The sequence below is a fragment of the Lithobates pipiens genome, unplaced genomic scaffold, assembly GCF_037356315.1.
Source record: "Lithobates pipiens isolate NorthernLeopardFrog02 unplaced genomic scaffold, aLitPip1_a1.2 Scaffold_22, whole genome shotgun sequence".
Classification (NCBI taxonomy): Eukaryota; Metazoa; Chordata; class Amphibia; order Anura; family Ranidae; genus Lithobates; species Lithobates pipiens.
Window position 1 is genome coordinate 29,836,452 of NW_027507784.1, and position 25,267 is coordinate 29,861,718.

Here is a 25,267-nt window from a genome sequence, read left to right on the forward strand (position 1 = left end):
GGTGATGGGACACTCTGATGTAAGGGGGCTGCTGATGGGACACTCTGATGTAAGGGGGCTGGTGATGGGACACTCTGATGTAAGGGGGCTGGTGATGGGACACTCTGATGTAAGGGAGTGCTGATGGGACACTCTGATGTAAGGGGGCTGCTGATGGGACACTCTGATGTAAGGGGGCTGGTGATGGGACACTCTGATGTAAGGGGGCTGCTGATGGGACACTCTGATGTAAGGGGGCTGCTGATGGGACACTCTGATGTAAGGGGGCTGCTGATGGGACACTCTCATGTAAGGGGGCTGGTAATGGGACACTCTCATGTAAGTGGGCTGCTGATGGGACACTCAAAATGTAAGTGGGCCGGTCTGGATGAAGTCCAGGGCCAAATTTCTGTCCCAGTCCGGCCCTGCTGGCTAGGCACACATTTAACCCTTTGATCGCCCTAGGTGTTTGACCCCTTCCCAGCCAGCGTCAGTACAGTGACAGTGCATTTTTTTTTTTTTTTTAGCACTAATCACCGTATTAGTGTCACTGTTTCCCACAAAGTGCCCCCCCCCCCCCCTCTAAAAAAAAAAAAATGATAAAAAATAAGGGGGAATTTAGTTTTGTTCCACTTTTTTTTGGTTTTAAAGTTTTTTGGGTTTTTTTCTTACCTTCAGTGTGCAACTTCCCCCTCAGCCCCCCCCCCCAATACTTACCTGAGCCCCATCTCGATCCAGTGATGTTGCATGAGAGAAGCGGCTCTCTCAGGCCTTTCCCTCCTCATTGGCTGAGATGCAGTAGCAGGTGCCATTTGCTTCTCCTGCCGTCAATCACAGCCAAGTCAAGAGGGGGTGGGGGCGGGCCTTAGCTGTGCTCTCTGTCTTTTGTAGGAGCATGCACTAGAACACCCCCCCCTCCCCCCACAGCAAGCAGCTTGCTATTGGGCCGCTCAGCAAGGGGGATGGGGCCTAGAACATGATGGGGGACCCGAGAAGAGGAGGATTGGGGCTGCTCTGTGCAAAACTATTAAACAGAGCAGGGAAGTAGTATAGACATCTTTGTTATTATATTAAAAAATTGCCTTTACAGATGCAGATTGTAGCCACGGTGATGCAATACTGTCTGTGATACATATATTGGCACCAACAGTTCATTTTTAGGACAAAAAAAAAAAGAGAAAAGTATCAACTCCACTGTGTTCAATAGCAGGAGCCGATACATTGTTACCACCAGGAGGTCTCAGACATTCTGGATGATCTGTCATTCTTATAGGGGACCATACACTATACAATCTGATTGTACAATCTCCTTTAGACTTTCTAAAACGATGTAATGTGACAACAAACCTACACAATCCTTTCCGTGAATATCAAATTCAGCAGGCCGTAATGGCAGATCTAAAGGAGATTGTATAGTGTATGGTCAGTCTTTAATAGCCCTGACTAAGCCAATGTTTTCAGAGCCTGTACAGCATGAGTGGTCAGCTCTTTTCATAAGGTGGGGGGGGGGGGGGTCTCAATCGCAGCCCCTGACTTTACCAAAGGGGCACACATAATATTCAGTGACTGGAGATTTGTTACATGAGATGGTCAGAGAGTGAAGACACACCGCAGGAGATGGTCAGAGACTACAGGCTTGTCACAAGAGATGGTCAGAGAGTGTAGACACGATGCAAGAGATGGTCAGAGACTACAGGCTTGTTACAAGAGATGGTCAGAGACTACAGGCTTGTTACAAGAGATGGTCAGAGACTACAGGCTTGTTACAAGAGATGGTCAGAGACTACAGGCTTGTTACAAGAGATGGTCAAGGATTGCAGACTTGATACAAAAGATGGTCAGAGAGTGTAGACACGCTGCAGAAGATGATCAGAGACTACAGGCTTGTTACAAGAGATAATCAAGGGTTGCAGGCTTGATACAAGAAATTGTCAGAGAGTGAAAACACGCCGCAGGAGATAGTCAGACTACAGGCTTGCTACAAGAGATAGTCAAAGATTTCAGGTTTGATAAAAAAAATGGTCAGAGAGTGAAGACATACTGCAAAAGATGGTGAGAGACTACAGGCTTGTTACAATAGACGGTCAGAGAGTGTAGACATGTTGCAGAAGATGGTCAGAGACTACAGACTTGTTACAAGAGATAATCAAAGGTTGCAGGCTTGATACAAGAGATGGTCAGAAAGTGAAGACACACCGCAGGAGACAGTCAGACTACAGGCTTGTTACAAGAGATGGTCTGAGAGTGTAGACACACTGCAGGAGATTGTCAGAGACAACTGGTTTGTTACAAGAGATGGTCAGAGAGTAAAGACATGCTGCAGCAGATGATCAGAGACTACAGGTTTGTTACAAGAGATAATCAAGGGTTGCAGGCTTGATACAAGAGATGGTCAGAGAGTGAAAACACACCGCAGGAGACAGTCAGAGACTACAGGCTTGTTACAAGAGATGGTCAAAGACTTCAGGTTTGATACAAAAAATGGTCAGAGAATGTACAAATGTTGAAGGAGTTGGTCAGAGACTACAGGATTGTTACAAGAGATGGTCAGAGAGTGAAGACATACTGCAAGAGATGGTCAGAGACTACAGGCTTGTTACAAGAGATGGTCAGAGAGTGAAGACATACTGCAAGAGATGGTCAGAGAGTGAAGACATACTGCAAGAGATGGTCAGAGACTACAGGCTTGTTACAATAGTTGGTCTGAGAGTGTAAAAATGCTGCAGGGGATTGTCAGAGACTACAGGCTTGTTACAAGAGATGGTCAAGGATTGCAGACTCAATACGAAATTTGGTCAGAGAGTGTAGACACGCTGCAGGAGATAATCAGAGATAACTGGTTTGTTATAAGTGATGGTCAGAGAGTAAAGACATGCTGCAGCAGATGATCAGAGACTACATGTTTGTTACATGAGATGGTCAGAGAGTGTAGACATGTTGCAGAAGATGGTCAGAGACTACAGGTTTGTTACAAGAGATAATTAAGGGTTGCAGGCTTGATACAAGAGATGGTCAGAGAGTGAAAACACGCCTCAGGAGACAGTCAGAGACTACAGGCTTGTTACAAGAGATGGTCAAAGATTTCAGGTTTGATACAAAAGATGATCAGAGAGTGAAGATATGATGCAAGAGATGGTGAAAGGCTACAGGCTTGTTACAAGAGATGGTCAGAGAGTGTAGACATGCTGCAATAGATGGTCAGAGAGTGTAGACATGCTGCAATAGATGGTGAGAGACTACAGGCTTGTTACAAGAGATGGTCAAGGTTTGCCGACTTGATACGAAAGATGGTCAGAGCGCAACTGCTTTTTGTAATTTTTGCCACGGCACGAGTACCGCCTGCATTTCTTGGTTTTGGTGGGCAGTCGGGGGAGGGGGGACAGTAAAACCATAGCTCAACCTTCCATTTTTTTAAATTTTTTGCCACGGCACGAGTACTGCCCTGAGTGCCTGCATTTCTTAGTTTAGGTGGGCAGCCACGGGGCGGGGGGGCAAGGGACAGTAAAACCATAGCTCAACCATCCGCTTTTTAAAATTTTTGCTTGGCACGAGTACTGCCCTGAGTGCCTGCATTTCTTGGTTTATGTAGGCAGTCGGGGGGGGGCAGTAAAACCATAGCTCAACCGTCCATTTTTTTAACATTTTTGCCACGGCACGAGTACTGCCCTGAATGCCTGCATTTCTTGCTTTAGGTGGGCAGTCGGGGGCGGACAGTAAAACCATAGCTCAACCGTCCACTTTTTAAAATTTTTGCCACGGCACGAGTACCGCCCTGAATGCCCGCATTTCTTGGTTTAGAAGGGCAGTAAAACCATAGTGCAACCGCTTTTTTGAAATTTTTGCCATGGCACAAGTACTGCCCTGAGTGCCTGCATTTCTTGGTTTAGGTGGGCAATCCGGGGGGGGGGGGGGGGGTCGGGGTGGGTGGGCGGTCAGTAAAACCATAGCTCAACTGTCTGCTTTTTTTAAATTTTTGCCACGGCACGAGTACCGCCCTGAATGCTTGCATTTCTTGATTTAGGTGGGCAGTCGGGGGGGGGGGGGGGCGGACAGTAAAACCATAGCTCAACCGTCCACTTTTTAAAATTTTTGCCACTAGACGAGTACCTCCCTGAATGCCTGCATTTCTTGGTTTAGGTGGGCAATCCGGGGGGGGGCATTAAAACCATAGCTCAACCGTCTGCTTTTACCGCCCGTATGAGCTAGCAATGTTTCATAGAATTTTATTCATGCGTTCATTAAAATAAATAAATAAATAAAGCTTTAAATACTACTCCATCAACTCAACTTCTAACTTCAATAAAAAAAAAAATTAAAAAAACGATTGGACGTGTGCGTCAATACACATCAATAACGCAAGCCGACGCACATAAAGGAGACGCACGCTACTGCTATGGAAGAAGAAAGAAACGCACGTCTACGCACACGCCCCTAGATCTATAAGGGTTCCTTATTAATAATAAATTAGATGATGTCTTTTGGATAAATCCCGTGTTCCTTAGAGCGGATAGCCCGCTCCCGAAATCTCACGCCCGGCGGCGAACCGCCCACGTGTGACCGTAAAGGGCAGCAACCCGTCAGACCGTAAAGGGCAGCAACCCGTCAGCCGCAGCGTGATGACATCCCGCCCTGCCCGTGTATACTGCAACGCATTACATGGCAGAACTCAGGTGCAGATCTAGGCTCGTCCCCCAAACCTCCGAATGAGGAAAAAAAAAAGGGGGAAGATGGAAGGCCGTGTCCGCGTCTCTGTGCACATGACCGGCTACAAAATGATTCATAAAAACCATCGGGGGAAAAACACACACACACACACACACACACACACACACACACACACACACACACACACACACGCAGCACAGCTGTGCAAATAGCATGCTAATGGGGGACGTGCAGTGAATGATAATGAGCTTCCCCACACACCCGTGTCATGCATGTGCGCGCTGCAGTACACGAAGGGCCCTTACCCCCCCCCCCCCCTTCCCTTCGCTCACAGGATTGGACGGAGGGCTCACCCCACACTCACACACAGCGCCATGAATGGAGGCACAGCTGTGTGTGATTGTGCGCTGTGTAGTACACATGCAGCATGAATGAGAGAGAGAGAGAGACACGACAGACACACTCAGTCTCACACGTTCGGGATCGCAGGGCACACACACACACACACACACACACACACACACACACACGCACACGCACACGCACGAGCAAACGGGCCACGCACGCGGCTTTTTCTAATCTCACATCACTGGACACTCATTTTATCCCCATTACATTCCTTCCCGGGAAAAAGCCTGAAGGGGTGCCGCAGCCCACACCACCAGCTGGTGAACCGGTATCGATGTAGACAAGAATATATATATATATATATATATATATATATATATATATATATATACGTCGGCGGCGTGCCACGGATCCCTTATTGTATTCATTAAAGCGATCACATTCGCAATTAGCACGGGGGGGGGGCAACATTTCGAGGCCAACGCAGGGCGCCTTCATTACATAATCATTATTTGTAATTCACACCGATGGCGGTAGCAATCGCATCTCGGATGGGTCAATAAAATTCACAAGTTTGGCGCTTTTTTTTTTTTTACGCACGCTTGGACAATTGCACACATTCACACCTAATTCACAACGAGATTGCTGTCCATTACACGCGCGCACACTCCATCGCCCCCGGCTCAGGAGGACGGATCATATCATCTTATCCAACAGGCGCTACCGATCAATACAATATGCAAGAGAGAGAGAGACGTATTATGCAGCAGCCCCCTCTGGCCATATAACAACCGTCCCTAAATACAATGTAACAATGTAACAATGATCTCACAATGTATCCAACCTTACTACTCTACTATATAACTCTACTATATAACTATGTACAATACAATCCTCTGCAATACATTTCTTCCGGTAGGATATACATCTATTGATGGACCAGGGAGGTATAGATAAAATACATACTGTATATATCTGTGTATGAATACAGTATATACATATATATATATATATATATATATATATATATATATATATATAATATATCTATAATCTTTTTAGACACAAATATCACCATATATAGTTATTTCTATTATCTCTATGTACATTATACCATCCCATGGGATGCCCATATGTGACACACTTGTAGTAAGTATATATAGATATATATATATATATAGATATATATATATATATATATATATATATATATATATAGATATATAAATATATATATATATTATTTTTATTATTATTATACAGGATTTTTTTTTCTATATACCTAGATAGATCTATATATCTATCTAGAATCAATCAATATATAGACAGACAGAGCTATAAGGCATTCTAACAGTCCTACATTATATAGGTATATACAGTGATACATTATACAGAATGCAGGGAGCTCCACTATAGAAACATTCATCTAGAAGTAATGCATTCACAGTACATAGTACAAGTGTATAACAAACAGGCATTTATATACATCAGACACATATATATATATATATATATATATATAGTAAAGTCCTGGGATGTATAGATTCAGTCCACAGTCTTTGTATCTATATGAAGAACCCCAGGCATACAGCCAGGTCCACTATAGATAGATCCATCTTCAGTAATAACAGTGGCTGGTACAAAATAAATGTACCATATACAGACATGTATGGATCCATATATATATGGATATATAGTGTAGTTCTGCTGTATAGGATGTTTAAAGTCAATCTACAGACAATGCTTTAGTACTTATATAAAAAAAAAACTCAAGCATGTAGCCTGTCCCAGCAGAAAATGTCCACCCTTTAGGGACTAGTACAATGTATATATTTAGAATATATAGGCATATATGCATCCATATATATATACAGACATAGAATAGGCCTGCTGTATAGGATGTGTAGATTGTATCTACAGGCCATACTATTATACCTAAATGAAGGATCCCAAGTATACAGACAGTTCCAGCAGAAAATGTCAATTGTTTCCTGACTTTAGTGACCTATATATAATATACTGACATTTGTGTATCCATATATTGTATAGTTTTGATGTATCAAATCTAATGATACTATATGTATAATATTCAGACATGTATGTATCCATATATACAGATATACTATAGCCCTGGTGTATACATGTATAGGCATATAGGATGTAAAGATTCAATCTACAGGCTATACTTTGTATCTATAGGAAGATCATCAATCATGAGCCGTTTCCATAAGCAATATCCATATTTTAGTAACTAGTACAACCTATGTATAATATGCTGACATGTATGTATATATATATATATATATATATATATGTATAGTATACTGACATGCATGTATCTATATATACAGATATACTATAGCCCTGGTGTATAGAATGTATAGGTGTAAAGGATGTAAAGATTCTATCTATAGTCTATACTATGTATCTATCCTCAATCATGAGCCATTTCCTTTAAGAAATATCCATATTTTAGTAACTAGTACAATCTATGTATAATATACTGACATGTATGTATCCATATATGTATAGGATCTATGGATTCACTTTCTATTCTATAATATGTATCTATAGGAAGACCCCTAAGCATGCAGCCAGTTCCAGTAGGAAATATCAATCTGTCAGTACTACAGTGACTAGTGCAATATACTGTATATGTATAATATAGGGGCATGTATGTATTTGTATATAAAGATATAATATAATCATGGTGTACAGTGTGTATAGATGTGTAGGATGTATAGATTCAGTCTACAGGCAATACTATGTATGTATATGAAGAGTCCCCAGCATGCAGCCAGTCCCACTATGGAAATATTCATCTCCAGTAATACAGTGACTTGTACAATATATACTTATTGTATACAGACGTGTATGTATCCATATATACAAATATACTATAGCCCTGGTGTAAAGAATGTATAAGATGTAAAGATTCAATCTACAGTCTATCCATATACACAGATATAATATAGCCCCAGGGTATAGGATGTAGAGAATCAATCTACAGGCTATACTATGTATCTATAGCAAGACCCACAAGTATTCATTCATTTCTATTAGGAAATATCCATCTTTTAGTGACTAGTACAACCTAGGTATAATACAACATGTATGTATCTATATATACAGATATATTATAGCCCAGCTGTATAGGATGTATAGATGTAGCCTATACTATATATCCATAGGAAGAGCCCCCAGTATGCAGCCAGCCCCCCCACCATGGAAATCTGCACCTATCAGTAATAGAGTGACATGTATAATATACACATATACAATCGTGTATCTATATATACAGATATAATATAGCCCCAGTGTATAAGATGTATAGATGTACCCTATACTATATATCCATAGGAAGAGCCCTCGTATGCAGCCAGTCCCACTATAGAAATGACTATTATTATTATTATACAGGATTTATATAGCGCCAACAGTTTACGCAGCGCTTTACAATATAAAAAGGAGACACAGTTATAATACAACAAAATACAATACATACTTATTATATACAGATGTGTATGTATCCATATATAATGAAATCTCCGCCTATCAGTAATAGAGTGACATGTATAATATATACATATTATATACAAACATGTATGTATCCATATTTACAGATATAATATAGCCCTGGTGTATAGGGTGTACAGATGTAATCTATACTATATATACCCATAGGAAGAGCTCCCAATATGCAGCCAGTCCCACTATGGATATCTCCACCTATCAGTAACAGGGTGACATATATACATATATGTATATATATATATATATATATATATATATATATATATATATATATACATATCCAGACATATGTGTATCCATATATACAGCTATAATATAGCTCTGGTATATAGAATGTATAGGATGTAAAGATTCAATCTACAGTCTATACTATGTATTTATAAAAAGACTGGCAAGCATGCAGTCAGTTCCATTAAGAATTATCCATCTCTTAGTGACTAGTACAATGTATGTACAATATACTGGCATGTATGTATCCATATATACAGATATAATATAGCCCTGGTGTATAGGCTGCACAGAGGTAGCCTATACTAGATATCCATAAGAAAAGCTTAAAGCCAGTCCCACAATGGAAATATCCATATCAGTAATAGAGTGACTAGTACAATCTATGTACAATATACTGGCATGTATGTATCCATATATACAGATAAAATAAAGTCCTGCTGTATAGGGTGTATTGATGTAGTCTATACTATATATATCCATAGGAAGAGCCCCAAGCCAGTCCCACCATGGAAATATCCACCTATCATCAATAATACAGTGACTAGTACAATATTTAGATATTTACTATCCAGGCGTATATGTATCTGACTGTACAGATGTAGTATAGTCCTGATGTATAGAATGTATAGAGTCCATCTCCAGTCTATACCATGTATCTATATGAAGCCCCCCCCCCCCCCCCCCCGGCATGCAGCCAGTCCCACTATGGAAATCTCCACCTATCAATAATACAGTGACTAGTACAATACTTAGATATATACTATCTAGATATATACTATCCAGGCATGTATGTATCTAACTGTACAGATATAGTGTAGTGCTGGTGTATAGGATGTAATGATTCTACAGTCTATACCATGTATCTACATGAAGACCCCTAAGCATGCAGCCAGTCCCAGTATAGAAATGCCCATCTATCTGCAGTACAGTGACATGTATGATATATATATATATATGAGAGGGAGAAAGAGAGAGTATCCAGGCATATATATATATATATATATATATATATATATATATATATATATATATATATATATGATTGTACAGATATAGTGTAGTCTTGGTGTATAGGATGTATAGATCCCACCTCCAGTCTATACTATGTATCTATATGAAGCCCCCCCAGCCACGCAGCCGGTCCCACTATGGAAATCTCCACCTATCAATAATACAGTGACTAGAACACAATTGGGATGTATACTATCCCGGCATATACAGTATGTATCTGATTATACAGATGTAGTGTAGACCTGGTGTATAGGATGTAATGATTATATAATGTATACTATGTATCTATATGAAGACCCCTAAGCATGCAGCCAGTCCCACTATGGAGGTGACCATCTATGAGTAATACAGTGACTAGTACTATATCTATATATCTAGATATATATCTAGAGAATATATATATATATATATATATATATATATATATATATATATATATATATATATACATATAGAGATATGTCTCTCTCTCTCTCTCTCTCTATACTATCCAGGCATGTATGTGATTGTACAGCTATAGTGTAGTGTATGTGATGTATAGATCCCACCTCCTATACTATGTATGAAGCCCCCCAGCCATGCAGGCAGCCCCCCTGTCAGTGTATATATATATATATATATAGTATGATGGGGGTGGGGTGGGGGTCTCCAGCACTGAGAGACTCAGCTCATAAATCAGTCAGACACAGACCCGCAATGCACCCTCTCCTCTCCTCTCCTCCTCCATCATGCCCCCCACCCAGCCCCCTCCATACTCTGGCACACACACACACCCCGGGTTAGGGGGGTCCCCTGTAGGGATGAGGTGGGGGGGATGGGTAGGGTAGATGTTGGGGGGGGGGGTATCTTACACTCCTCAGCTCCTGGGTCCGGTCCTTCATCCTTGGTGCAGGAGGGGATGCGGCGCTCTCTGCTGATGCTGCTTGTGCTGCTGCTGCTGCTGACTCCCCCTATTGCTGCAGAGTCCGGGGAGGGGAGGAGAGGGAGGACAGAGGGGACACACCGCACACACCCGGCGGGGACAGGATCGGGGGCACCCGGTAGAGCAGGGAGCGGGGCTCCGATCCTCGGTGGCGGGGGTGATGATGATGGTGGAGGAGGAGGAGGAGGAGGAGGTGGTTGGTGGAGGTGGTGGAGCTGTCCTCCTCGCTGGTGCTGATGCTGCAGACGAGGATGCGGGAGAAAAAGAGACAGAGAGGGGCGGCAGTGCGCAGGCGCCGAGTCCGGACTGCCCCGGGGGATGATGGGACTTGTAGTCTCCAAAGGGAGGAGCAGCTGCTCAGCATATGGCCAGGAATAGATCAGTGACAGCTATCTATATCCCGCATCTATCTATAGATATACCGCCATAGATATATATAGATGTGTCATCACCTGCTGGGGCCACGGGGGCGGAGACCAACCATAATACCATCCATACTACATACCATCTATAGTACATACCCTCCATGATACATAACATCCATAGTACATACCATCCATTTACAATCCATAATACATACCCTCCATGATACATGCCATCCATATACAATCCTTAATACATACCATCCATAGTACATACCCTCCATATACCATCCTTAATACATACCATCCATACTACAGACCCTCCATGATACATGCCATCCATACTACAGACCCTCCATAATATATACCATCCATAGTACATACCCTCCATATACCATCCATAATACATACCCTCCATAGTACATACCCTCCATATACCATCCTTAATACATACCATCCATACGACAGACCCTCCATGATACATACCATCTATAGTACATACCCTCCATATACCATCTATAGTACATACCTTCCATAATCTCCATATACCATCCATAGTACATACCCTCCATAATACATACCATCTATAGTACATAGCCTCCATATACCATCTATAATACATACCCTCCATGATACATACCCTCCATAGTAAATACCCTGTATAATACATACCATCCATAGTACATACACTCTAAAATACATACCTTCCATATACCATCTATAGTACATATCCTCCATAATACATACCATCTATAGTACATATCCTCCATATACCATTTATAGTACATATCCTCCACATACCACCTATAGTACATATCCTCCACATACCACCTATAGTACATATCCTCCACATACCACCTATAGTACATATCCTCCATATACCATCTATAGTACATATCCTCCATATACCATCTATAGTACATATCCTCCACATACCATCTATAATACATATCCTCCATATACAATCTATAGTACATATCCTCCATATACCATCTATAATACATATCCTCCATATACCATCTATAGTACATATCCTCCATAATACATACCATTTATACTACATACACTCCATACACCATCTATAGTACATACACTCCATAATACATACCCTCTACATACCATCTATACTACATACCCTGCATATACCTTCTATAGTACACATCCTCCATAATACATACCATCTATAATACATATCCTCCATATACCATCCATAGTACATACCCTCCATATACCATCTATAGTAAATATCCTCCATACACCATCTATAGTACAAGTAGCACTTACCCCCAAAGGAGCAGCTGATTTGATTGGGCTTACTGTTACCTTCTTGACCTCGTGTATGTCTAGGGGTTTCCCGAGGTAGATGGCCCAAGAAGTGCAGAGACTGACACCAGATCCGCTTAAGGGATTTTTATTTGCAAAGAAGAGTAAACGAAACACAGTCTCTCAAAGTAGGGTTAGAGGGTTTAGGTAGAAAGTCCCGGTACTCTTGAATCTTAGTGAATTAAAAGAGAGTCTCTCACCTTAGGAAATCCAGAGAATAGCCATTCACCACTGGATCCTCACTCTTATCGGACAGACCTTCTCTCTCACTAGGCCTAGCAGCCAATAGAGTGCTCAACAAAATGAAGTCTCTGCCACAGACTTGCTATAGGACACTTGAATAAAGTCTCTGCCACAGACTTGTAGAACACTTGAGTAACTGAAAGATGCATACAGCCTAGAGAACCCTCATACGGTACCAGTATCTTGCAGCCGGTCCGACGATACCATACAAGATCAGATTTGCTTGGGGTCTTTCAACTGAGCCTCCAGGCTCTTTCTGAGAAGCCAACCTTTGCGTGGCCTTCTCCCGAAGAATCCTCCCCTGGATGCTTCTCCAGTTGCTGGGCTTCTCCACATACCCGAGACGGCACCAGACCACCTTCGAATCCTACCTTCAGTTACTTTGCCCCAGGCCAGCCAGCCCCGAGACTTGGAGCTGGATGGATTCGCACCCCAGGCCATGAGAGCCCTGGGGGGCTGGTCAGGAGGACCAGGACCAAACAGACAGAAAGTTCTTCTGGACCAGAACCCCGAAACATGTGACAACAGCACCTTAAGTACCCTCTCCCAGAATGCACAGCAAGAGTGACACTGCCACTGGGCTGGTTCCGAGAGAGAACTGGCACTCAATGCACCCAACTGGACTGCATTCCATCACCTGCCAGAGATGACAGCGCCACCTATGGTGAGGCAGAACACCATGCAGTCCAGCCAGACTGGTACTGAGGCCAACATTTAGTGTAATTGAACCCAAAACCAAACTGCGATTCCAGGAATATTAAATGACAAAAACACATAGCGCATGCTCTTCAGGAGCCAGTGCTACATACATATCCTCCATAATACATACCGTCCATAGTACATGCCCTCCATATACCATCTATAGTACATATCCTCCATAATACATACCGTCCAATGTCCATAGTACATGCCCTCCATATACCATCTATAGTACATATCCTCCATAATACATACCATCCATAGTACATGCCCTCCATGTACCATCTCTAGTACATATCCTCCATAATACATACCCTCCATATACCATCTATAGTACATATCCTCCATAATACATATCCTCCATATACCATCTATAGTACATATCCTCCATAATACATACCATCCATAGTACATACCCTCCATATACCCTCCATATACCATCCATAGTACATACCCTCCATATACCATCCATAGCACATACCCTCCATCCATAGTACATACCCTCCATAATACATATACCCTCTATAGTTCATATCCTCCATAATACATACCCTCCATATACCATCTGTAGTACATACCCTCCATATACCCTCTATACTACATATCCTCCATAATACATACCCTCGATACTACATACCCTCCATATACCATCTATACTACATACCATCCATAGTACATACCCTCCATATAGGGTTGACAACCTCCCGCAGCATTATTTAGTGACAAAACATGGAAAATTTACTGGCGGAGCACATTTTTTACTGGAAACCTGAGAAACTACAAAACTCCTATTGAAAACTAACACAGTGGATATTTGAACAGTATAAACATGATATGGAAACACTAACAATACATATAACAAAGTAATTTGCTTGATTTACACCTAAGACGTCAACACAGCATTAAATGATCAGCCCCCGAGATTTACTGGCAGTAAGTTTACTGGCGGTTGGCAACCCTGCCTCCATAATACATACCATCCGTAATACATACCATCTATAATTCATACCATCTATACTACATATCATTCATAATACATACCTTCTACAGTACATACCTTCTACAGTACATACCTTCTACAGTACATACCTTCTACAGTACATACCATCTATACTACATACCATCTATACTATGTACCCTCCATAGTACATACCCTCCATAAAACACACCATCTATAATACACACCCGCCATAGCGCCATAGTGCATACCATCCAAAATACATACCATACATAATATCTAATATGTATCAATTGCCCCTTCCTTTTTAGATTGTAAGCTCTAACGAGCAGGGCCCTCTGATTCCTCTTGCACCAAATTGTAATGTAACTGTAATGTCTGCCCTCATGTTGTAAAGCGCTGAGCAAATTGTTGGCGCTATATAAAACCTGTATAATAATAATAATAATAATATCTACCATTCATTTCATAGTAAACACCATCCATAGAACACATCAGTCAAACACATATCATCTATAGTACCTGCCATTCATAGTACATAACATCCACAGTACATATTATCTATAGCATATATCACCCATAGCATACAGTGGTGTGAAAAAGTGTTTGCCCCCTTCCTCATTTCCTGTTCCTTTGCATGTTTGTCACACTTAAGTGTTTCGGAACATCAAACCAATTTAAACAATAGTCAAGGACAACACAAGTAAACACAAAATGCAATTTGTAAATGAAGGTGTTTATTATTAAAGGTGAAAAAAAATCCAAACCATCATGGCCCTGTGTGAAAAAGTGATTGCCCCCTAAACCTAATAACTGGTTGGGCCACCCTTAGCAGCAACAACTGCAACCAAGCGTTTGCGATAACGTGCAATGAGGCTTTTACAGCGTCCTGGAGGAATTTTGGCCCACTCATCTTTGCAGAATTGTCCTAATTCAGTTACATTAGAGGGTTTTCGAGCATGAACGGCCTTTTTAAGGTCATACCACAACATCTCAATAGGATTCAGGTCAGGACTTTGGCTAGGCCCCTCCAAAGTCTTCATTTTGTTTTTCTTCAGCCATTCGGTGGTGGACTTGCTGGTGTGTTTAGGATCATTGTCCTGCTGCAGAACCCAAGTTCGTTTCAGCTTGAGTACACGAACAGATGGTCGGACATTCTCCTTCAGGATCTCTTGGTAGACAGCAGAATTCATAGTTCCTTTTATCACGGCAAGTCTTCCAGGTCCTGAAGCAGCAAAACAGCCCCAGACCATCACACTACCACCACCATATTTTACTGTTGGTATAATGTTCTTTTTATGAAATGCAGTGTTCCTTCTACGCCAGATATACTTGGACACACACCTTCCAAAGAGTTCCACTTTTGTCTCATCGGTCCACAGAATGTTGTCCCAAAAGTCTTGGGGATCATCAAGATGTGTTGTGGAGAAATTGAGACGAGCTTTGATGTTCTTTTTGCTCAGCAGTGGTTTTCTCCTTGGAACTCTGCCATGCAGGCCATTTTTGCCCAGTCTTTTCCTGATGGTGGAGGCATGAACGCTGACCTTAACTGAGGCAAGTGAGGCCTGCAGTTCCTTGGACGTTGTTGTGGGGTCTTTTTTGACCTCTTGGATGAGTCGTCGCTGCGCTCTTGGGGTAATTTTGGGCGGCCGGCCACTCCTGGGAAGGTTCACCACTGTTCCATGTCTTCGCCATTTGTGGATAATGGCTCTCACTGTGGTTCGCTGGATTTCCAAAGCTTTGGAAATGGCTTTATAACCCTTTCCAGACTGATAGATCTCAATTACTTTCTTTCTCAATTGTTCCTGAATTTCTTTGGGTCTCGGCATGATGTGTAGCTTTTAAGGATCTTCTGGTGGACCTTACTGTGTCAAGCAGCTCCTATTTAAGTGATGCCTTGATTGTGAACAGGTGTGGCAATAATCAGGCCTGGGTGTGGCTAGAGAAATTGAACTCAGGTGTGGACAACCACAGTTATAATATGTTTTAACAAGGGGGGCAATCACTTTTTCACATAGGGCCATGATGGTTTGGATTTTTTTTCACCTTTAATAATAAACACCTTCATTTACAAATTGCATTTTGTGTTTACTTGTGTTGTCCTTGACTATTGTTTAAATTGGTTTGATGTTCCGAAACACTTAAGTGTGACAAACATGCAAAGGAACAGGAAATGAGGAAGGGGGCAAACACTTTTTCACACCACTGTATATCATCTATAGTACATAAAATCCTTAGTACACATTGTTTATAGTATATATAATCTATAGTACACATAATCCACAGTACATATTATGTACAGTACATATCTTCCATAGTATATATCTTCTATAGCATTCCCTATATTCACTGCATGGTGATGGTGGGGAAATATATCTTAGGATTCGCCTTCTATGGGTTATATTGTATATGTGAAAGTGACAGGGACATGTGTGGGAACAGTGGTTATCTATAGGACACATGATGGAGGAGAGGGTCAGATGGTCACAGGACCCTATGATGACATCCCATAGACAGTAGACATCCATAGTACATAGTAATGAGGAGGGGTCGGGATCATTTGACCATAATCATTGCAGAGAAAGAGAAAACATCTGACCTGTCACTGCGCATCTATGTCTAATATTGATCGATCTGTTCACCTATATATCTATCTATCCATCTATCTTTCTATCCTGTGGTGTTGCTTTACTAAAACTGGACCACTCAGAATCTGGTGCAGCCGTGCATGGTATCCAATCAGATTCTAACTTCAGCTTGTTCAATTAAGCTTTGACAAAAAAAAAAAAAAAAAAAAAAAAAGACTGGAAGATGATTGGTTTCTATCTATCTATCTATCTATCTATCTATCTATCTATCTATCTATCTATCTATCTATCTATCTATCTATTTATCTATCTATCTAACTATTTATCTATCTATCTATCTATCTATCTATCTATCTATCTATCTATCTATCTATCTATCTATCTATCTATCTATCTATCTATCTATCTATCTATCTATCTATCTATCTATCTATCTATCTATCTATCTAACTATTTATCTATCTATCTATCTATCTATCTATCTATCTATCTATCTATCTATCTATCTATCTATCTATCTATCTATCTATCTATCTATCTATCTATCTATTTATCTCTCTCTCTATGTAGCCCTCATCTGTGTGTCATCTCTATCTCTCTGTTGGATACATTGTATATATTATGATGTACATGTTCTGAAGTGTTGTATTCTTTTGCATATATTTAGGTGTCAGACACTCAGTTGATTTGGTGAGTTTGCTGATATCTGCACACAGTGATGCTTGGTGTGGATGTGTTTGGTGTAGTACACATATTTTCTGGTATATATATATATATATATATATATATATATATACACACACACACACACACACACATATATATATATATATATATATATATATATATATATATACACACATACATATATATATATATATATATATATATATATATATATATATATATATATATATATATGCATGGACTTGCAGCGCTGTGTTTGCCCTCTGGTCTCACATTCCAGCAGAGTGGTTCCTATATGTGACACACAATGATGTTTCTGCATTTGTATTCCCCCCCTCTGGCTGCAGAGTGAAGACATAATGCCGAATCTTCAAACTCCAGAACAACAGAATCCAAGGATGTCTTACGTTGCTGTATTCCCTCACAATGTCACTTCCAAAAAGCCATGCTGGCTGTTTGAGTCTTGTCCCTAGGATGGGTCATTTTAATAGTAAGAAGGCCTTATAGCCAAGGCTGGATCTAGTACTACGTGGAGTAGGCCTGTGCTGATAGGTTTCCTTTAGCGCTACACTATTGTATAGAATTTACATTTTTTCACTTTTAAATATCCTTGTGGTGTGTTAGCAGCTTTTTTCATTATTTTTTTGGGATAGCGCAGTGTTTGCTGGTTTTGCTGTGGCGATAGGTGCCAGGGGTGAAGAGGAGGCTTTCCTCTGTATATTTATAAGCAACACAATATTATTTTCCCATAATCAGCAAAAATACAGGCATCTCAAGTAAGAGTTGCCCCAGCTACCTGAGGTTCTCTGACATTTTATGTCTTGGATACTCCCAACTGAAAGATCTTCTTGCCCTAATTCTTGACTCTTCTACTGTCCACCTTGGAGTTTTGGGTGTTCCCGACCCTCTTTGTGTTTTCCAGCAGCTTTTTTACAGTCTTCAAATTAGAATGTCAATTAAAATGTATCAGAGATGGTGATAACCCTTCAATAATGGGGACAACGGGTATGCAGAAACGAAAACTAAGCACAGGGTTGGTGGGATCCCTTCATAATGGGCAAAACAGGTGTGTAAAGTTCGGAACTCAGCACAGGGATGGTGATTTCCCTTCATGATGGGCACAGCAGGTGTACCAAGCTGGGAACTCGGCACAGGGTTTGAGGAAAACCCTCATAATGGTCAAAGCTGATGTGCAGACTCAGGAACTCTGACAAAGAGGTGTTGTGGGTACAACAGGGATGTAAACCTGGGAATTCAGCATAGGGATGGTGGGAACCCTTCATTATGGACACAGCAAGTGTGGAGAACCAGGAACTCAAGTAAAGGGGTGGTGGGCACTACTCGTAGTGGGTACAACAGTTGTGCAAACCTGGGAGCTCAGCACAGGGATGGTGGGAACCCCTCATAATGGGCACATCAGATGTGCAAAGCTGGGAACTCAGAATAGGAATGGTGGGATGTAGGTACCCCTTATAATTAGCACAGAAGGTGCACAGAACTGGGAACTTAGCACAGGAATGGTGAGAACCTCTCATAATGGGCACAGTAGTTTTGCAGACATGGGAACCTGGCACAGGAATGGTGAGAACCCCTCAGAATTGGCGCAATGGTTGTGCAGACCTGGGAACATAGCACAGGGATGGTGGGAACCTCTCATAATGGGCACAGCAGTTGTGCAGTCCTGGAAACTCAGCACAGGGTTAATAAGAACACTTCATAATGAACACAGCAGGAGTGCAGACCTAGGAACTCAGTGCAGGTTTGGAGGTCACTGAAGACACAGGAGTCAGTGGGGGCACAGGAGTGGCTCCTGGAAACACAGGACTCATCGGAGACGTAGGAGCACATAGGTGTCATCATAAACATAGGATTTACTGGAGGCAATTAAGCACATAGGGCCACTGAAGACACAGCAGTCCCTGCAGCACAATGGAGTAATTGGAAACACAAGGGTCACTAAAGACATAGAAGTTAGTGGAGGCAGAGAAGCACAAAGTGGTTTCTTGAGATACAGGAGTGTAGGAGCGCACAGGGGCCACTAGATATATAGGAGTTACTGGAGATGTAGGAGCACGCAAAAGTCATGGGAGACACAGGAGTCACTGGAGCACAATGGGGGTTATTGGAGACACAGCAATCACTGAAGGCACACAGGTATCACTGTAGACACTTCAGACACAGGGGTCACTGGGCATGTAGGAGCACACAGGTGTCACTTGAGACATAGGAGGCACTAGGGATATAGACATAGGTGTCATTGGAGACATAGGAGTCTCTGGAGGTAAAGGAGCTTACATGGGTCATGGGGGACACAGGAGTAACTGAATTACAATGGGGTTACTTGAGACACAGGAGTCACTGGAAGCACCAGAGTGCACAGGGGTCACTAGAGTCACTGAAGGCACAGGAACACACAGGAGGCACGGGAGACATAGGAGTGCGCAAGGGTCAATGAAGACATAGGAGTCAATGGAGATGTATGAGCACACGGGTGTCATTGAAGACATAGTTATCGCTGGAGGCACAGGCGCACACAGGGTTCATGGGAGACACAGGAATCACTGGACACATAGGAGTCACTGGTAGCATAGAAGCACACAGGGGTTACCTTAAACACAGGAGTCACTGCAGCACAGTGGAGTTATTTGAGACACAGGTGTTACTGTATGCACTGGATCGCACAAGGGTCAGCGAAGACACAGGAGTCAGTGGGGGCACAGGAACAAAAATTGGTTACTGGAGTCATTGGGGATGTAGGAGCACACAGGTGTCACTGGAAACATAATAGTCACTGCAGGCACAGGAGCACATAGGGGTTACAAGAGACACAGGAGTCACTGGAGCACAATAGGGTTATTGGAGACACCAGAGCCACTGGAGGCACAGGAGAGACCAGTGGTCACTGAAAAAACAGTAAGCCAGTGGAGGCACAGGAACACAAAGCAGGGAAAGGAAATACATAAGTCACAGGTCATATAGGAGCATGCAGGTGTCATTGGAGACATAGGAGTCAGTGGAGGCACTGGCACACAACCGGATTACTGAAGATTTAGGAGTCACTGGAGGCACAGGAGTGCACAGAGGTCACTAGGGTCACTGAAGAAGCAGGAGCTCACAAGGGTTATTTAAAACACAGGAGTGTACTGGATAAACAAAGGCATAGGGGTCACTGAAAACATATAACAAAGTCATTAAATAAAGCCATAGGAGTCAGTGGAGGCACAGGAACACAAAGAGAGCACTGGAGATACAGGAGTCACTGGGGATGTAGGAGCATGCAGGTGTCATTGGAGACAAAGGATTCAGTGAAGGCACGGCCACATAATGGGGATACTGAAGACTCTGGAGTCACAGGAGCACACAAGAGTCATTGGAGACACAGAAGTGCACAGGGTCAATAGAGGCATAGGAGCACATACCAGAGAATGAAGACACAGGAGTCACTGGGGATGTAGGAGCACACAGGTTCCATTGGAGACATAGGAGTCACTGAAGGTACAGGAGCACACAGGGGTCATGGGAAACACAGAAGTCACTGGGGCTTAATGGGATTATTGGAGACACAGGAGCCACTGGAGCACACAAGGCTCAATGAAGATGCAGGACTCAGTGGAAGCATAGAAGCACAAAATGGTTACTGGAAACACAAGAGTTACTGGAGATGTAGGGGCACACAGGAGTCAGTGGAGACATAGCAGTCACTGGTGGCACAGGAGCACACAGGGGTCATGGAAGACACAGAAGAAACTGGAAGCAATGGGGTTTATTGGAGACACAGGTGTCACTGGAGGCACAGGGGTCACTGAAGACACAGAAGTCGATAGAGGCACAGGAACCCAAAGTGGTCACTGGAGACACAGGAGCCACTGTGGATGTAGGAGTATACAGGGGCCATTGGAGACATAGGAGTCAATGGAGGCCCTGAAGCGCAATGGGAGTACTGGAGACACAGGAATCACTGTAGGCACAGGAATGCACAAGGGTCACTGAAAACACAGGAGCACACAAGGGTCACTGGAAACACAGGCTTGCATACCTGAAGGGGGAAAAGCAGCAGAGGATACTGATGGTGGAGCACAGCAAGCTAGACAACTGTATGGAGCATTGAAGATTTTGTGGAGGCACTGGATAACACAGGGGTCACTGTAGACACACTGGAGCACAGAAGTCAATGAAGACATGGAAGTCACTAGAGACACAGGAATGCACAAGTATCAAAGAAGACAAAGGAGTCAGTGGAAGCACATGTAGCACTAACCCCCGAAGGAGCTACTGGTTAGATTTGGGCTTACCGTTACCTTCTTTTCTCCTCACTTCACGTCTAGGGGATGTCCCGTGGTAGATGGCCCAGTAACTCGAGAGACTGACAACAGATCCACTTGAATGGATTTTATTTGCAAAACGTAGACAATGAACAGTCTCTTAAATTGGGATCAGAGAGTTGGAAAGGTTAAGTTCAGGTACTCTTAGTGTCAAAGTCAAATGTTGAAGAACTTGCTTACTTTGACTGCATCCAGAGAATAGCCATTCACAACTGGATGATCACTCAAGTTGGATAGTCCCTCTCTCACAAGGCCTAGCAGCCAACAAGGTGCTTAACTCAGGAACAAGTCTCTGCCACAGACGTGGTAGAACATGCAAGATATGTCTCTGCCACAGACGTTGTTGTAGAACACGTAGGAAAACTAAATTTGAAGAACACTCGTGTGATACCTCGATCTTTCAGCCAGCTTGGCGATATCCATGAGACCGGATTCTTTCAGTTACTGCAGCCCTTTCAGGCTCTTACTAAGAAACCAACCCGTACGTGGTCTTCTTCTGAAGTGTCTTACCCTGGAATGCTTGAAGTACAGTGGGTCTCTCCCAAACTGGAGACAGCACCCAACCACCTCAGAATCCTCCTTTCGTTTCCTTGCCTCGGGCTAGCCAGCCCCGAGACATCAAGATCGGGTGGATCCGCACCCCAGGCCATAGCCTTCCTGGGGGCTGGTCAGGAGGACCAGGACCATGAAGTCAGTAAATCCTTCTGGACCAGAACACCTTCCCACGTGACGTCCGCATCTTAATTACCCTCTCCCAGAAAGCACAGCAAAAGCTCCATTCCCACTAGGCGAGCTCAGAGAGAGAGTAACTTAAACACCCAACCAGACCATAGTTCCATACCTGCCAGAAGAGACAGTGTCCCCTGTGGTCAGGCGGAACATTTCATAGTCCAGTCAGACTGATGCTGAAGTCCAATTTAGACAATAATATCCAAACCAAACTGCAGTTTAGGCATAACCTTAACTTTGAAAAACGCATAGCGCGTGCTCTTCAGGAGCCACCGCTACACACTCCCCCTGCTTATTTAGATGATGTCCTCATAGTCTGGGAAAGACAGGAAAAAGAAACCCAGAGATAACAACTAGCTCTAACAAAAAAAAAATCTAGAGTACCTGACCGTTGGGGTAGGAATGGGAAAGGGAAGGAGAACAATAAACTTTCAGTATTGTGTGAAGACATTGTTTAAACACAGAATTATCATACATAAAGATCCACCCAAACCTGTCTACCTAAACCACCCATTCTCCGGCAGCTTGATAGATGCTCCTTGGCGAATCCTGAAAGAAAAGAAAAACATGTAAACAATACACTGTACACAGACTATTAGAAGGCAGGGTTCCATCCAATCTCAATGGATCCCTCTCCTCTAAACCTTAAACTTTTAAGACGTATTATTTTTTTTCTCTACTTATAAAACAGTGCTAATTGCGCCGACTCGTGCCACCTAGTGGTATGCGCCGCTAAGGTGCAGTCTCTTATTAGAACAGGTTCTGTGTCCAGTAAAGTAATCTTGACACGACGAATGTTTCTTTCTCTTTGTAACTGGCCCTGTCTAACTACCCCATAGTTCAGTAGTTCCAAAGAAAAATGCAAAGAGATAAAGACCAAGAGAAACTCTCCTTGCAAATTCAAAGACTTGACTCAGGAACAGTTCACCAGTAGAAACGGGGATCAGGCAAAGTTAAATCTTTCCCCTGTGCATCCACAGTGGTAATGAAATAAACAGCACTGTTTTTGTCCGGTCTGCAAATCACAATTTTGTCTCCATAAATGTGCCGACCATAACTCCAATGCTGTAGACATCCGACAAACCATTCATACAGCTCTGGTGAAAAGGCCTTTTTGCGAAGTGACTTTGGTACTTTTAAGTAGTTCCAAACATCGTCCTCGTACCATACCACGCGGTTCTCCTCAATAATATTCATAATGTCTCTTGCGACATAGGGGAATTCCAACCCCACATTCTGTTGCCACTCACTTATTCAAAAGTCTCTGAGACCGGGATCGATCTCGTCATAATCGGCAATTTTTTTTTTCTTTTAAAATCACAGAACAACTTAAAGGCCTTTCAAAAAGTTTAAAAGTACTCACAGCAGCTTAGGCTCAAAGTGCCAGTCATCTACTTCGTCGGAGCCAGAACTAGTCCCTGAATTCTGTGACGACTCCCCTGCGGGCCGACAGTTTCCAATGGTGACACCCACAGTTTTCCGGTGCTTGTCCATGGATACCTTCTTCCATATATTTGGCCTGGGGAGGCATGGGGATGGCTTGCCTCCGCGACGATGGGGAGCACTGGGTTGTTCTCCCTCTTTGCAAATGAGTACCTCAGCTGCAGTACTCACAGCTGAGGTCGTTTCCACAACCTCTGGGGTAGTCTCCTGAACTTCGGAGGGGGCAACATCCCTTCTTGCAGTGCAGGCACCAATGGATGATGCTAGGGCATAAACAATCGACTCCTCAGTTGCTATGCCCGTGACCCAGTTCATGTGGTAGGCCCGAGGCAACTCGGTGGGCTGCTCCACTTTAAAGGTGTACTCTCCACACATTCTGCACCTTGCAAACGGCCGAGGATTGGCAATCAGGCCGTCACACTTCCCACACAACATGCCGAGGCCCTCAATATCTCCTGTGGTATATAGCACAGACTGCCCCTGCGGCAGCAGGCAAATGTCCATGTCTGTCAACATGGTACCGGGCATCTGCATGCCTGTGGGACCTCTTTCAGTAGGCATCCTGGGTCCTGATACAGACTGCACACCCGAAGCATGGTACATTCTCAGGAATTTTCTCTTCAACACTTTAAGAGGAAAACTAGACCAGCTTCTTCTCCTTCAGCAACACGCTCTCACGTGGTGACTAGTGCAGGAAAAGAATAGCGCAGACTTCACCCACTGATTGCTTGGGCTGCGTAACTTTGCTGGCTTTTAGACAAGGGCTCCTCCCACGCTTACGCACCTCAGTGAACGTCTGAGTAAAGATGGCGCTGATGGCGCAGTTCAAAAACGCAACCCTCTGTCCTATATTTTATCACGTGTACAGTTCTTTGCGGGGTAACGGTAAATCCCGGACGAGCCCCCACATGTAGCACTAACCCCTGAAGGAGCTGCTGGTTAGATTTGGGCTTACCGTTACCTTCTTTTCTCCTCACTTCACGTCTAGGGGTGTCCCGTGATAGATGGCCCAGTAACTCGAGAGACTGACAACAGATCCACTTGAATGGATTTTATTTGCAAAACGTAGACAATGAACAGTCTCTTAAATTGGGATCAGAGGGTTGGAAAGGAAAGTTCAGGTACGCTATGCCGCATACACACGATCGACTATCCGGCCGACTTAGTCTGGCGGACAAACCGCCGGAAAGTCCGCCGGACTTTCCAAATGAGCAGACCTGCCC

General features: G+C 43.0%; 1 protein-coding gene across 1 annotated transcript in view; it reads right to left on the reverse strand.

Moving 5' to 3' along the window:
• The window catches only part of STX1B (syntaxin 1B), a 102,771-nt gene extending 91,821 nt beyond the window's left edge, over window positions 1-10,950 (reverse strand). The window contains exon 1 of the mRNA XM_077447228.1: window positions 10,620-10,950. Within this exon, the coding sequence (XP_077303354.1) occupies window positions 10,620-10,649 (30 nt within the window). The 5' untranslated portion in view covers window positions 10,650-10,950. The remainder of the gene's footprint in view (window positions 1-10,619) is intronic.
• Between the last annotated feature and the right edge of the window lie 14,317 nt (window positions 10,951-25,267).